At 42.7% G+C, this 11,897-nt stretch overlaps 1 protein-coding gene across 1 annotated transcript; it reads right to left on the reverse strand.

Annotated features, from left to right (window-relative positions):
• Positions 1 to 1,295: 1,295 nt before the first annotated feature.
• On the reverse strand, positions 1,296 to 11,710 carry swap70a (switching B cell complex subunit SWAP70a). The gene is made up of 12 exons (XM_030376168.1): positions 11,542 to 11,710; positions 9,772 to 9,912; positions 8,710 to 8,883; positions 8,071 to 8,304; positions 7,573 to 7,719; positions 7,328 to 7,436; positions 6,886 to 7,067; positions 5,338 to 5,445; positions 4,681 to 4,847; positions 4,027 to 4,225; positions 2,911 to 3,007; positions 1,296 to 2,715 (listed from the first exon to the last, which is right to left on the reverse strand). The coding sequence occupies exons 1-12, from the start codon at positions 11,635 to 11,637 to the stop codon at positions 2,603 to 2,605; spliced, it is 1,767 nt and encodes a 588-aa protein (XP_030232028.1). The 5' UTR covers positions 11,638 to 11,710; the 3' UTR covers positions 1,296 to 2,602.
• Between the last annotated feature and the right edge of the window lie 187 nt (positions 11,711 to 11,897).

Here is an 11,897-nt window from a genome sequence, read left to right on the forward strand (position 1 = left end):
TATTTATTCACCACCAGACCATCCAGAAGAATGTTCCCATTTCAAATCTATTTAGATGGGGATCTCTTGGACAGGGATTTGATGAATTGGACACAGGAATTAAGGTTTTTCTTCTTGTTTTTTCCCCCCTAAACACATGGGCCCTGGCCGGCCGGCTGGAGACATCTTTTCCTTATTTTTGGAATACCACAACTTTTAGAAATTAAGCATGTGTGTGTGTGTCATTGTTTTTCTGCAGTGACCCTTGGATACAGTGTTCCTGAACAAATAGTTAAAATAATGAGCAGTAGAGTACTACGTAAGGAACTGGACGCCAAATGTCTCTGGTGCCTAGGAAGCTTATTAATAATCTCTATGAGTTTCATCATAAAACGTGTTGCGCAGAGTCCTGGCGTTCTTTGCGAGTCAGAATGATGTGTCGCAGAAAGGCTTCCCTCCGGGACCCAATCGATCCTGGGGTATAGAGATACCCACTGAAGTGCTGCCAATCAGACACACAAACATGTCCATATAGGGACTTGCTTTTGCGTTGTGCGAATGACATTATCTTTTGTGTTGTTTGTTGGTTGAGCATCACATTCCTGACTGCAGCACGAGCCGGAAGACTTGGCTTTTTCATCCATCTGATGTTTTCATAGGGGGAGGGGGGGGTCCCAGCTTAGTGTATGAATAGAAGGTCTTATCACCCCACCCTCAAACCATGACCTTGGCATGAACTAACCCTTCACTTGCTCTTCTTCTATAGAGCAATCTAGGAGTTTTGATTGGGTTTTTTTTTTTTTTTTTTTTGTCTTTTGTGCTTCTACAGTGCTGGCTGGCTAAGTAATTGGCCCTTCTTTTTTTCAGAACACAATCGGTGAACAAGACAAAGGTGACGATCTCAATCGATTTGAGATATTGGATTGGTTGGGGGCTGTTTTGCTGTCTTTTTGTGCTCTTACAGGGCTACCAAAGTTAGCCTGTGTTAAATTGCATTAACAGTGGAAAAACATTTAAGTAGAACGGATCAAATCTTCCGTTAGAGGCATGAGTGGAGAGCAGAAGCATCGAACAGTGTTCCATCGCTGAAGCTCCTGATTTGTTTTGACAAGAGGCGATGGCAAGACAACTTGGGTTTGCTCATGCCACAGGCTTTACGTCAACTAAACCTTGTTAAAACAGGAACAACAATTTATTTAAGTCATTCTCAATTTATGACTATTAGGCCCATGAAGTCATTTTCTCCGACTAGGTTATTTGTCAAGTGCACTCAGTGTGTTATCCATGGCAAGTTGGTAAGGAGAAAATACTATTACTATTATACAAGACTTTATTTATCGCATAATTTCTGAAGCAAAGTGAGCCAGAGTTATAGTGGGAACATGCTCTGAGATGAGCCTAACAGTACCAAGAAATAGCACAAAACAGGCTAGTGTTGCTTTGAAAACTATCAATCACCCTCTGTATACACTATAAATAATAGAGGAATTGATTAAATACAAAGAGAGGCACGGAACATCTGCGGATCATCCTCATGAGGAACATTCAGGACTGGTGTCTGGGTTTTACTGGCCCCCCATTGAAGGCTACACGCAGGACACTTGGGGCCCAGTGAGACCTTAACTAGCTCTCCATGCGCATTCTTCTCTGCTGGTGTCACCAGCTGCTTCCTCACATGCGTGATGGGAGACGGACACATGGCTCCAACAAAACGACCAGGAAGTGGAGACGTATGTCCATGCAAAGTGAAATATGAAGCATAATTACACAACACATGCAAATGCTTGATTTGTCTTTTTGTGATTTTACCTTTTTTTTTCTCTCTTGCTGAGCAAATACGGACTCCAAAATTGCCCTTGTGAGGGAAGGCGTGTTCAGACTGTTTTCTGTGACTACGCTGACATCTAGTGGATGAAACCAGTCTTGTTCTCTAGCTTCCTTATGAAATTCTAAATTTCAATCCGGTTTCAAATTCTATGCTTTCTATTGGGGATAATATGAATGAATGTGCGTGTATTAATAAAATAATTATTGTGTGTGGAATGGTTAAGTTGAATGCTTCGCGCCCAAATTTCGTTTTTGACACATGGCATCCCATAACATCGCACATAAACACGTTAACACACACACAAACACGTTAACACACACACACACACACATGAACAAACACACACTTTTAACCTTGTATTAAAATGTTACAGTAAGTCATCACAACAAGTAAGTTCCATATACACAAGTCCGATTAGTCATTTAATTATGGATCCAATCCAGTTTAAAAAGAAATATCAAAAATAAGACTTAAAATACTGCCTATTGGAAATTGGGCTAAAGCATTTTCTAAATGTTCAGTTTCAGATTCAGAGTGCAGATAAATCATTTGCGTTGCTGGTCACACTACATGTTAATATCATGTAAATCCCCAGCAGTCGAAAAGAGTTAGACATTAGAACATGTGAGGGCTTGATGGTTAACATGCATGGAGTGTGCGTGCATATGTGTGTGTGTGTGTGTGTGTGTGTGTGTGTGTGTGTGTGTGTGTGTGTGTGTGTGTGTGTGTGTGTGTGTGTGTGTGTGTGTGTGTGTGTGTGTGTGTGTGTGTGTGTGTGTGCTTATGGTCACTGCGTCAGTGGACCCCCTGGTTCTTCTTCTCCTGCCAGGACTTCTTCCTCAGTTCCAACTCGGCATCGGTGAAGGAGGCTGGCCCCCAGTTGGTCATGATCTGGGGCCCCTTGTGACCTATCAGGAACACACAATTATCCGAGGACAACCAAACCGTCAATGTATGCAGCAATATTTATACAAGAGATGTTTCACAAGGCCATTCTTTGACGTGTCTGTCAACAGTTCCAAAATGAAGGTCTCATAATGAGGGACTGAGGCAACATATCTGATAACACCTCATTTATCAAACATAATAGATTGAAAGTTCACCTGGTTGAATGAGTCGTACTAATCCCTCGTGTTCGGCTACTCTGGTTTTCCATTTCTTTGTCTTGTTTGCCGCCAGCGTCAGCTTTTTAGTCACTTCCTATAAAAATAGACGAAACAGGAAGAAAAGGAAAAAGTGAGGTGTTGTATAACCAGCCCACGCAGCCCAAAGGATGTGAATAACAGGCTCCAGTCATTCATACTGTACTTGAGTGTATGGTTTGGAGCTTGTTTGGTTAGGGGAGGCCACTGAGGAAATTTCAACTCATTCAAATCAAATTTCAACGCTTGCACACACATTCAAAACCTGCATGCAAAGGTTGGGAATATTTTGTGCAGGCAATATCTGGGTGCGCAAGATGCAGATTTCTTGCACACACATCGGTACCAAAGAACTCACAAATAAACGTACACATCAAATCACACACATTCACACATCATTACTTGTGCATACAAACTCGCACATGTAGGCCTACGCTTGGGGAGATTTGAAGTCTACGTACAGCTTGTAATTGCAAAATAGTTGAAGTCATGGCTGCCTTATAAGAACAAAATGAGGAAGTTTGGGGAGGGGCCATGCATTCAGATTGAACTATCTGCTCACTGCAGAGGACCTCTGCTCTACAGAATGACAAAATGAATGATAGAATGTGATAAGGGAAATTCTATAGATTAATATTTTGTTAAGAAATATATAAACATGGTTTATGTTTGACTGCATGTTGATTTATGTGTGTGGCAAAGGTGTTTCATGCGTGCATGTGCCTGCAGGTTGTTTGTGTGTGTGTGTGTGTGTGTGTGTGTGTGTGTGTGTGTGTTTGTGTGTGTGTGTGTGTGTCTGTTTAATGTGTGCGGGATTTTGCGTGTGCGTTTGTACAAATGCTTATGCAAATATTGACTGATTCTATTTTCCTCAACCCGAAAAACAAAAGAACTCCATCCTGAATTGGATGTGCACTTACATAAACGTGCATATAACCACACACGGCAATCACACACACACACACACACACACACACACACACACACACACACACACACACACACACACACACACACACACACACACACACACACACACACACACACACACACACACACAAACCCAGCCCCTCTGACCTGGTACTGCTCCAGGGCCCCTTGCCTCTCCTCCTCCAGGGTTTGCAGCTGCAGCGTGGCGGCCTGCAGGGCTCTCTCCTGGGCCTGCCGCTCCTCCACCAGCTCCTGCTTCTCTGCCTGGACCTGGCACATGGCCCTCTGCTGCTGCAGGTGCAGCTGCTCCAGCTCCACCCTCTTCCCTGCCTCCTCTGCCAGCAGCCTGCTCCAACACACACACACACACACACACACACACACACACACACACACACACACACACACACACACACACACACACACACACACACACACACACACACACACACACACACAGGCGACATTCATGCATGCATACAAGTGCACACGTCACCACATGCACGATGAACCACAGGGCATTTTAATTGTTGGTGTGTGTGTCTGTGAGAATGCTCACGTGTGTGTGTGTGTGTGTGTGTGTGTGTGTGTGTGTGTGTGTGTGTGTGTGTGTGTGTGTGTGTGTGTGTGTGTGTGTGTGTGTGTGTGTGTGTGCGCGCGTGCCTACCTGTCTGTATGTGTGTGTGTGTGTGTGTGTTGCTGAGTGAGTGTGTGTGTGTGTGAGTGTGTGTTGGTGCCTGTGTGCGTGCCTGTGTGCGTGTGTGTGCGCGTGCGTGTGTGTGACGGTGTGCTCTGTGAGACCTGGCCTGCCGCCTGCGCATGGCCTCCTCCTCCTCCTTGGCGGTCCTCTGCTGGTCCAGGGCGTCCTGGAGCCGCTTGTACATGTCCTCCAGCTCGCCCACACGCTGCAGGTACTGGTCCAGCTCGCTGGTCTTCTGGGCCACCTGCTGCTCCATCTGCTCACGCTCCTAGTGCCACCGGACACGCACCCGCACACACGGGTCAACACACACATATACGCGCAGGCATGCGTACACACGTACAACAAGCACCCATACACCAACGTACACAAACACACAAGCACATGTGGGCAGGGATGCATCGACGTACAAACACACACACACACACACACACACACACACACACACACACACACACACACACACACACACACACACACACACACACGTGCAGGTATGCATGCACGCACACACATACAACAATAGCACACACACGCACAAACCCACACACACACAAATCAACCATTCACACACACAGACACACACGTGCAACAAGCACATACAAGACACGCATGATAGAAACACGTACAACACACCCATCCACCCGGCCATTGGTCCAACATGCAGCCAGGTACACACAGTTACCGTTCATCATTTGAGGCTTCTTCACGTGTACCCTCATTGAAGTGTAATGACAGCATTTGACGAGACATTGTACCATTTTCTCTCTAGCCATGTCCAGCATGTAGCGATCCTGCAGGTCTGTCTGTGTCTGCCTCCTCCTCTCCTCCTCCATGGCAGCTATTGCTGCCGCCTCCTCCAGTTTCTGAAAGGCATAAGGAACATTAAGGCTATAACCTTATTCTAAGGTTAAGGTTATTCTGTTGCTTGTTTAGGTGTAAGCTCGTTGACCACAGGTGACCCATGCTTACATCCATCTCAGAAGCCCATCCTTCTGAAATGAAGCTCACTTACTGTATGTAAGAAAACATGTCATTTAATGAAGGTGTGCAGGGTTGTTTTTAGAAGCAGTTTTTAGAAGAATATTTTGTGTTTCTACTGTATAATAATTAAAAAATATATCGATGGACTTTGGAAGGCCACAGTTTACCTACAGTATATACGCATAAGTAAATCAGAAGCAAAACAACATTTCTAGTGAAGCGATTGGAGAGGTACATAGGATGGTATGGTTATTTTAATAAGATAAAAAGCAGAAGTTCATCTTAATGATATACAAAACACTGCAAAAAAAAAATATGAGCCCACCCGGACTTCCCCTTCGAAACAAACACAGGTGTCTGAGATGTTTGCATATTATCTTTCTCTTCCTTTTTTGCTATACATGTTTGCCACGAAACAGCAGGATATCATGATTATGATACTGACCAAAGCATATTTTGGTCACAAATATGAAACATAATAACGTAACTTACTGAGGGAATACAGTATATATATATATATAGACTGTATATATCTATACACACACACACACACACACACACACACACACACACACACACACACACACACACATACACACACACACACACACACACACACACACACACACACACACACACACACACACACACACACACACACATACACACACACACACACACACACACACACACACACACACACACACAATTAAAATGTAATTGCAATCTTTCCATTCCACATTCACAACTCAACCAAATATGTCTACACAATGAAGTCCTAAAAAACACTTGATCTATAATGAACCCCTGAAAGGCTGAAAGGAAACGCAACATAAAGAAAGGAAAGGATTTGGATTAGTTTCTCCCACCAGGAAGAGGAGCAGTGTGAGTAAGTATTAACCTTTCATTGTGTAGACTTTTACTCTAAAATAGGTTGCACAAACAAGGCACCATCCACTCAGCCTGTGGCCTAAGATCAGACACACACCCTCTCTAGAATTCTATTCCATAAAGCCTGCAGCTGCTTAAAGAAGACCATTAGGGGACTAGTGTGATCCGACTTTGGTAATTGCTGATTGGGGGAAGAAGCTTCATTATCACTGGCTGCAAGAATCAAGAGGTGGAGCAAATTTTGCTGATATGATAATACGCTATTGAATGCACTATTTGACGCGTTCCAAAACTACAAATTCTGTATTTTTTACAGCATTATGACGGCAGAAACGTTGTATTGACGTCTATTTCAATGAAATCACTCAATGGTGCGCAATTTGGACCTTTCGGCCGTCCATAGCTTGTGTGAGCGTGTGTCATTAAAGCACCTTTCGCATGACCTCCAGCTCTATCTGTTTGTTCTCGTTGGTGGCCTGCAGCTGCCTCATGCGCTCCGTCAGCTCTTCCTCCTCCACAGTGTGCTTCTGCCGGAGCTCCTGCCGCCGCAGCCGCGCCTCGCGGTGCGGCGACAGCAGCCCCAGCCGGACCTGCTGCAGGCAGGTTTGTAGCGCTGGTGAGGAGGTACAGGGTTGGAGACACAGTGAACCATACAATCCCACAGCCTCAACGCAATCATTGTCCGTTTTACACATTTAGGCTTCTTTACGTTACACGTACATTTAGGCAGGTTTTATATCCAAAGCAAAATTTACAAGTAAGCCTGAGGGCAATCAAGCGTTGGATCAAGACTGGAGAAGCAAGATAAATAGTGTAGCTATAGAGCTGGTTTAAATTAAATACATCAGACAAGAGGTCAATGTATGTCAATACCTTGGATCCACTCTTGTTTCCTTTTCTTATCAGTTGCACATAGCTCAAAGATTCGGTCTGCACATCTGACCACGAACAAGCACTTCTTGCCTTCCCTGTCTGGGAGGGACTGGGCAGAAGTGTGTGCAATGGACGTAAAAAAACAGATTGAGTTCCTTAAACGCAATACCATTCACTGCCATTGTTGTATCGCAGATCATGACAGAAGTTCAAATAAACACCTTTGTTCTACTTATTATAAATACCTCAACACTGGAGTTCTGATCCAGAACTACGTCACCTCGCTTGTCCACCAGGTCCTCAGATAAGTAGTACGAGAGTGTGTTTGATCGCAGTATGAACCAGCGCTCCGACCAGATTTTCATTTTGTGACCCTTCTTCATCACGTAGCCCTTACAGAACACACACAACCAGAAGGATTGAAAACAAAATGAAACAATACATAAATATGGGACTTTACATCGGCACAGGTCATGGTTCAACTGGTGTCGAGGAAAAACAAGAATTTCCGGAAAAACTGAAAAGAGTTTCAGCTATAATGGCAGAGATGGATTGGGTGTAAACAAGGTGGATGGAAGATAAATGCAGGACACTAGGGTCTGACTTTTCGGGGCCTAAAAATGGTTCATTAGCAAATGGAAAGCATGTGATAATTAGGTACAGACACACATAGGCGCCGATCACATAGAACGCTCTGGAGAATATAAGATCCAGATCAGGTGGATTCCTCCACACGGGCTCACCTGTTTGAGCACATCCAGGATGAGTTCCTGGTACACCTGAGTGATGCCCATGGACACGGTTTGCCGGTTCATGCCCTTGCTGAAGTGAGCCATGCCCACCAGGTTGATGAGCTCCCAGGCACTCAGCCCCCCGTTGTTCCTCTGCAGGCTCAGCTGGAGTTTGTACTCTGCGAAGCGGTCCTGATTCCAGCTGCTCCCCATGGCCTCCAAGAGCTTCCGCAACAAGTACTCAATCTGGAAAGGTAGATCAAAACCATATATATACGTATATACTGTGTGGCGTGTTTGTCACTACCCTACTACCTTTGTAAAATCGTATCGCTGGCGTGAATGTGACGAAGGTATACTGGCCTGAATATGCGCTCACACTGCTAGTTTCTGCAGTTGAGCAGTATATTTACAGTAATATATATGATGCATTGGTATGTTTCATATGCTACTAATAACGGATGGTTCCATTGGCATTCTTCTCTTTATATATAATTATATAAATCTTAATTCAACATTAATCAATTTGCTTTCCGCATGGGTGATATGCTTTGTATTGGATGAGCAAAAATATCATCCATAAATGTTTACTTTGAAACACGCTTCAGTAACTACTTGGTGTGTATTCGCTCTTCAACTGATCACCCTCACCTCCTCTGCTAAGATGACCAGCGGGTATGCGTCCTCACACAGGAAGTTGAAAATGCACCAGACTTTGAAGGCGTCCTCGTTTGAAATGAGGAGACTTCTCGAGCTCATATTTTTCTTGTAGGACAATGTCCAGCACATCTTGTTAAATTCCTGCATATCAAAATTGTCCCTTGCCTATGAGTTGAATAGAGAGAAAAAGGGAGGTAAAGGTCAAACAGGAGGTATAGGTCAAACACAAGGGAAGACTATTCACTAATCCTCAGTAGGAAACTGTCATTTGTTTTCGTCCACATAATGACTTCCACAGGATGTTGCGGCGTATAGAGCTAATGTTTTCAATTACTTCATTACGATGCAAGTCAGAATCCAAGAGAGAAAGACACGGAAAAGCCCTGAAGGCACAAGGACAAAAGAAACTGCAGTAGGTTACATGTGCCAGGTGATGGTTCTCTTCGGGCCGGGTATTGTGTATTTACCACAGTTGAATTTAAAAAAGAAATACTTTGACTGACAAACATGGATGTTTTCAGTGAGATAAACTTTTTAAGTAGTTTGATTCAATTGCATTAATTGTAGCGTTTTACTATTTATCTTTACTTATCTAAGCTAATTGTGTCTGAAATGGGCTATATAAATTGTATTCATTAGAACTGAGTTAAGTTTTATGTTATCCACAATAGGAACTAAAACATCCCAATATATATATCAATAAATGGTTAACAGGAAGTTTCTACTCTAGCAAAGGCAGGGCAGTGGAACCCAGATGTGCTTAACCTCATTAAGAATAAGCTAGTAGGAGGGTTTCTTGTATTGCAGCCCATTACAGCAGTTTAGTTCAGCAAACCAAATCTATACTACACTACAGTAAAGGAAGGATAATGTCCCATTACCATCAAATCTGTTTAATTTGGATTTATGTCATGTCCTACCCTAGATTCACTACAGATTAACCAAAATGGGCAAATTTGACGATCGGCTTCAGAAAAGGAAGAGAGCCGAACTCCCATTTGACGAGCACAATCTTAGGATAGGTGACATGAAGGGTGCGATGCCGGCCTATACCTTTTCCAGGATGAAGCGTTTGAGGTAAGGCATGTAGCCTTGGTTAGAGACGGGGCCTCTGTCATCATCCTTGAAGTGTTCCTCTAGGGATATAGGGTCATGAGGGATGTTCATCACTGTGCACAGGTTGTAGGAGAGCACCTGAGACACCAACAACACGGGTTAATGCGACCACGGCCAGATTCTCCCAACCTGTGGGTTGGAGCCCACAGTGTGGTGGTCTCTTATGCTTATGGGCTCCTGGAAGATGGCTAACTTTGTATTATCTATCTATATATATATATATATATATATATATATATATATATATATATACTTAGGTATTTTGATGAAACATTTTTGACAGAACAAATATTGTAAAGGTTATAAAGTAGATACAAACAGCGTAACGATACGTAACAATGATCAAAACTACAGTTCTGCTAACCACGTACTGTTCACGTAGACATTGATTTTATTGGCAGATGTTGTCGATTGGGTGAAACGAATGTGTAGTGAAGCAGATACAGCAAAATCACAGAAAATGGTTTAAAAGTAGTCAGAGCTGAAGCAAGTCTCAGATCTTTAGGAAGTTAATCCTACCTATGTGTTGGATAGTAAACTGAATCCTGCATTTCCAAGATTTGTTTTGACTCAGGGAACAATTAGCTGACTTGTCCAATTGATCTTAAAGTTCTACAGGGTTCATGTAGCGGAAGCATTTCAGTGATACACTTGGGCCCTAAATCGTTTAGTGATTTATAGGTGAGCAGCAGTATTTTGAAATCAATCCTCCTATACTAAAACAAGTTTCTATGTTGGTACAAGACAAAATTACTGCAGAGTAACTGCTCTCACAGGTTAATTTAGCAAGCTGACCCCATAAGCGCCCCCCTTTAGAGGGGGGAGGGGCGCCCACAGGAAGTGGGCGGGTCATAAGGATGTCACTCATCAATCATCCTGAACCCTTGACAACCCTTTTAGGACAAGAAACCACCATAAGAAGTGATTCACCTTTTGGGGAATGACACGCACCCTTTGGCTGTACGAAAAGTTAATAACTCCTTACCTTGCCTATAACTAACCTACACACCAAATTCGAGAAAAATCGGTGCTTATCTTTAGAGATACCCGGCTCACAGGCACTCGGCCAGACGCACAAAAAACATAACCTACTTGGCGTCGTTAATGATATCCTCATTTAATATTCAGACACTCTCAATAAAGTAATTTAAGTTTTTTAAATCCAATAATATGGCCAAATGTATTTAGTTACAATAAACATCGATCTGTTTCCACTCGGATACATTTACTTCGTACCCAAGGGTAATATATTTCTTGAGACATGTAACTAATAAACAGTTAGTGTGAAAAAGTGTTTTTAATGTAGACCTAATTGTTGTAATACAATGTGTAATATTTTTAATAAGCAATGCTTCCATATTAATAGGCTACTTATATAGCCTATTGTTATTCTTAGTATCCATATGACCATCAACGACCAAGACGCTTTTTAATTGCTCTGACGGTATTGAAATAATTTAAGATTTAATTGAAGACAAAAACTAGTTGTCTTTACACAGGTCTGCAGTAGTCTATTAACTGGCATTGATTCCTATGGAGAAAAGTAGCCTGCATAGAATACAAATATTTACCACTTTTGCAATAAATCATGAGTACAATTGCATGGGCCAATATATAATTGCATGATAATGCGTCCTATATTTAGTATTACTATTACAAAGTACAAATATTGAGTAAAACTATTACACAAACATTAAAACGTCCCACCTTTAATTGAGATTTTGAGACTTTTCCACTCTTATCCACGTCCAAAGCGGAGAACGCATGCCATATTGGTTTCAAAAGCTCGTCACTCTTCCACATTTTAATCCAGTGAGTCTATGAACACCACGTAGTTAACCGTTGCTCTACCTCAAGCCTCAATCCCCCTGTGGTTTTACCAGACTCGGAGACATGTGACCCAGATGGCGCAGCTAATTTTCTGTGAACACATGTAAATTAGGTAGTCCGGTGAACATTGGTTACCCCTCATAATCACCTCAATAATGAAGGATTGCGTTAAAAAATACAGAAAAAAGTTAGTCAATTTATTTGTTAATAAACAGGCATTTATTTTTTACATG

This window comes from Gadus morhua, chromosome 14 (assembly GCF_902167405.1).
Source record: "Gadus morhua chromosome 14, gadMor3.0, whole genome shotgun sequence".
Lineage (NCBI taxonomy): Eukaryota > Metazoa > Chordata > Actinopteri > Gadiformes > Gadidae > Gadus > Gadus morhua.

Excerpts from the sequence above, each read along its gene's own strand:
- swap70a (XM_030376168.1), bottom strand. The coding sequence starts at position 11,637 with ATGTGGAAGAGTGACGAGCTTTTGAAACCAATATGGCATGCGTTCTCC. Across the intron at positions 4,226-4,680 it reads ATGCGCAGGCGGCAGGCCAG|GCTGCTGGCAGAGGAGGCAG; the intron begins GTCTCACAGAGC and ends GTGTTGGAGCAG. Across the intron at positions 3,008-4,026 it reads GGGCCCTGGAGCAGTACCAG|GAAGTGACTAAAAAGCTGAC; the intron begins GTCAGAGGGGCT and ends CTATTTTTATAG.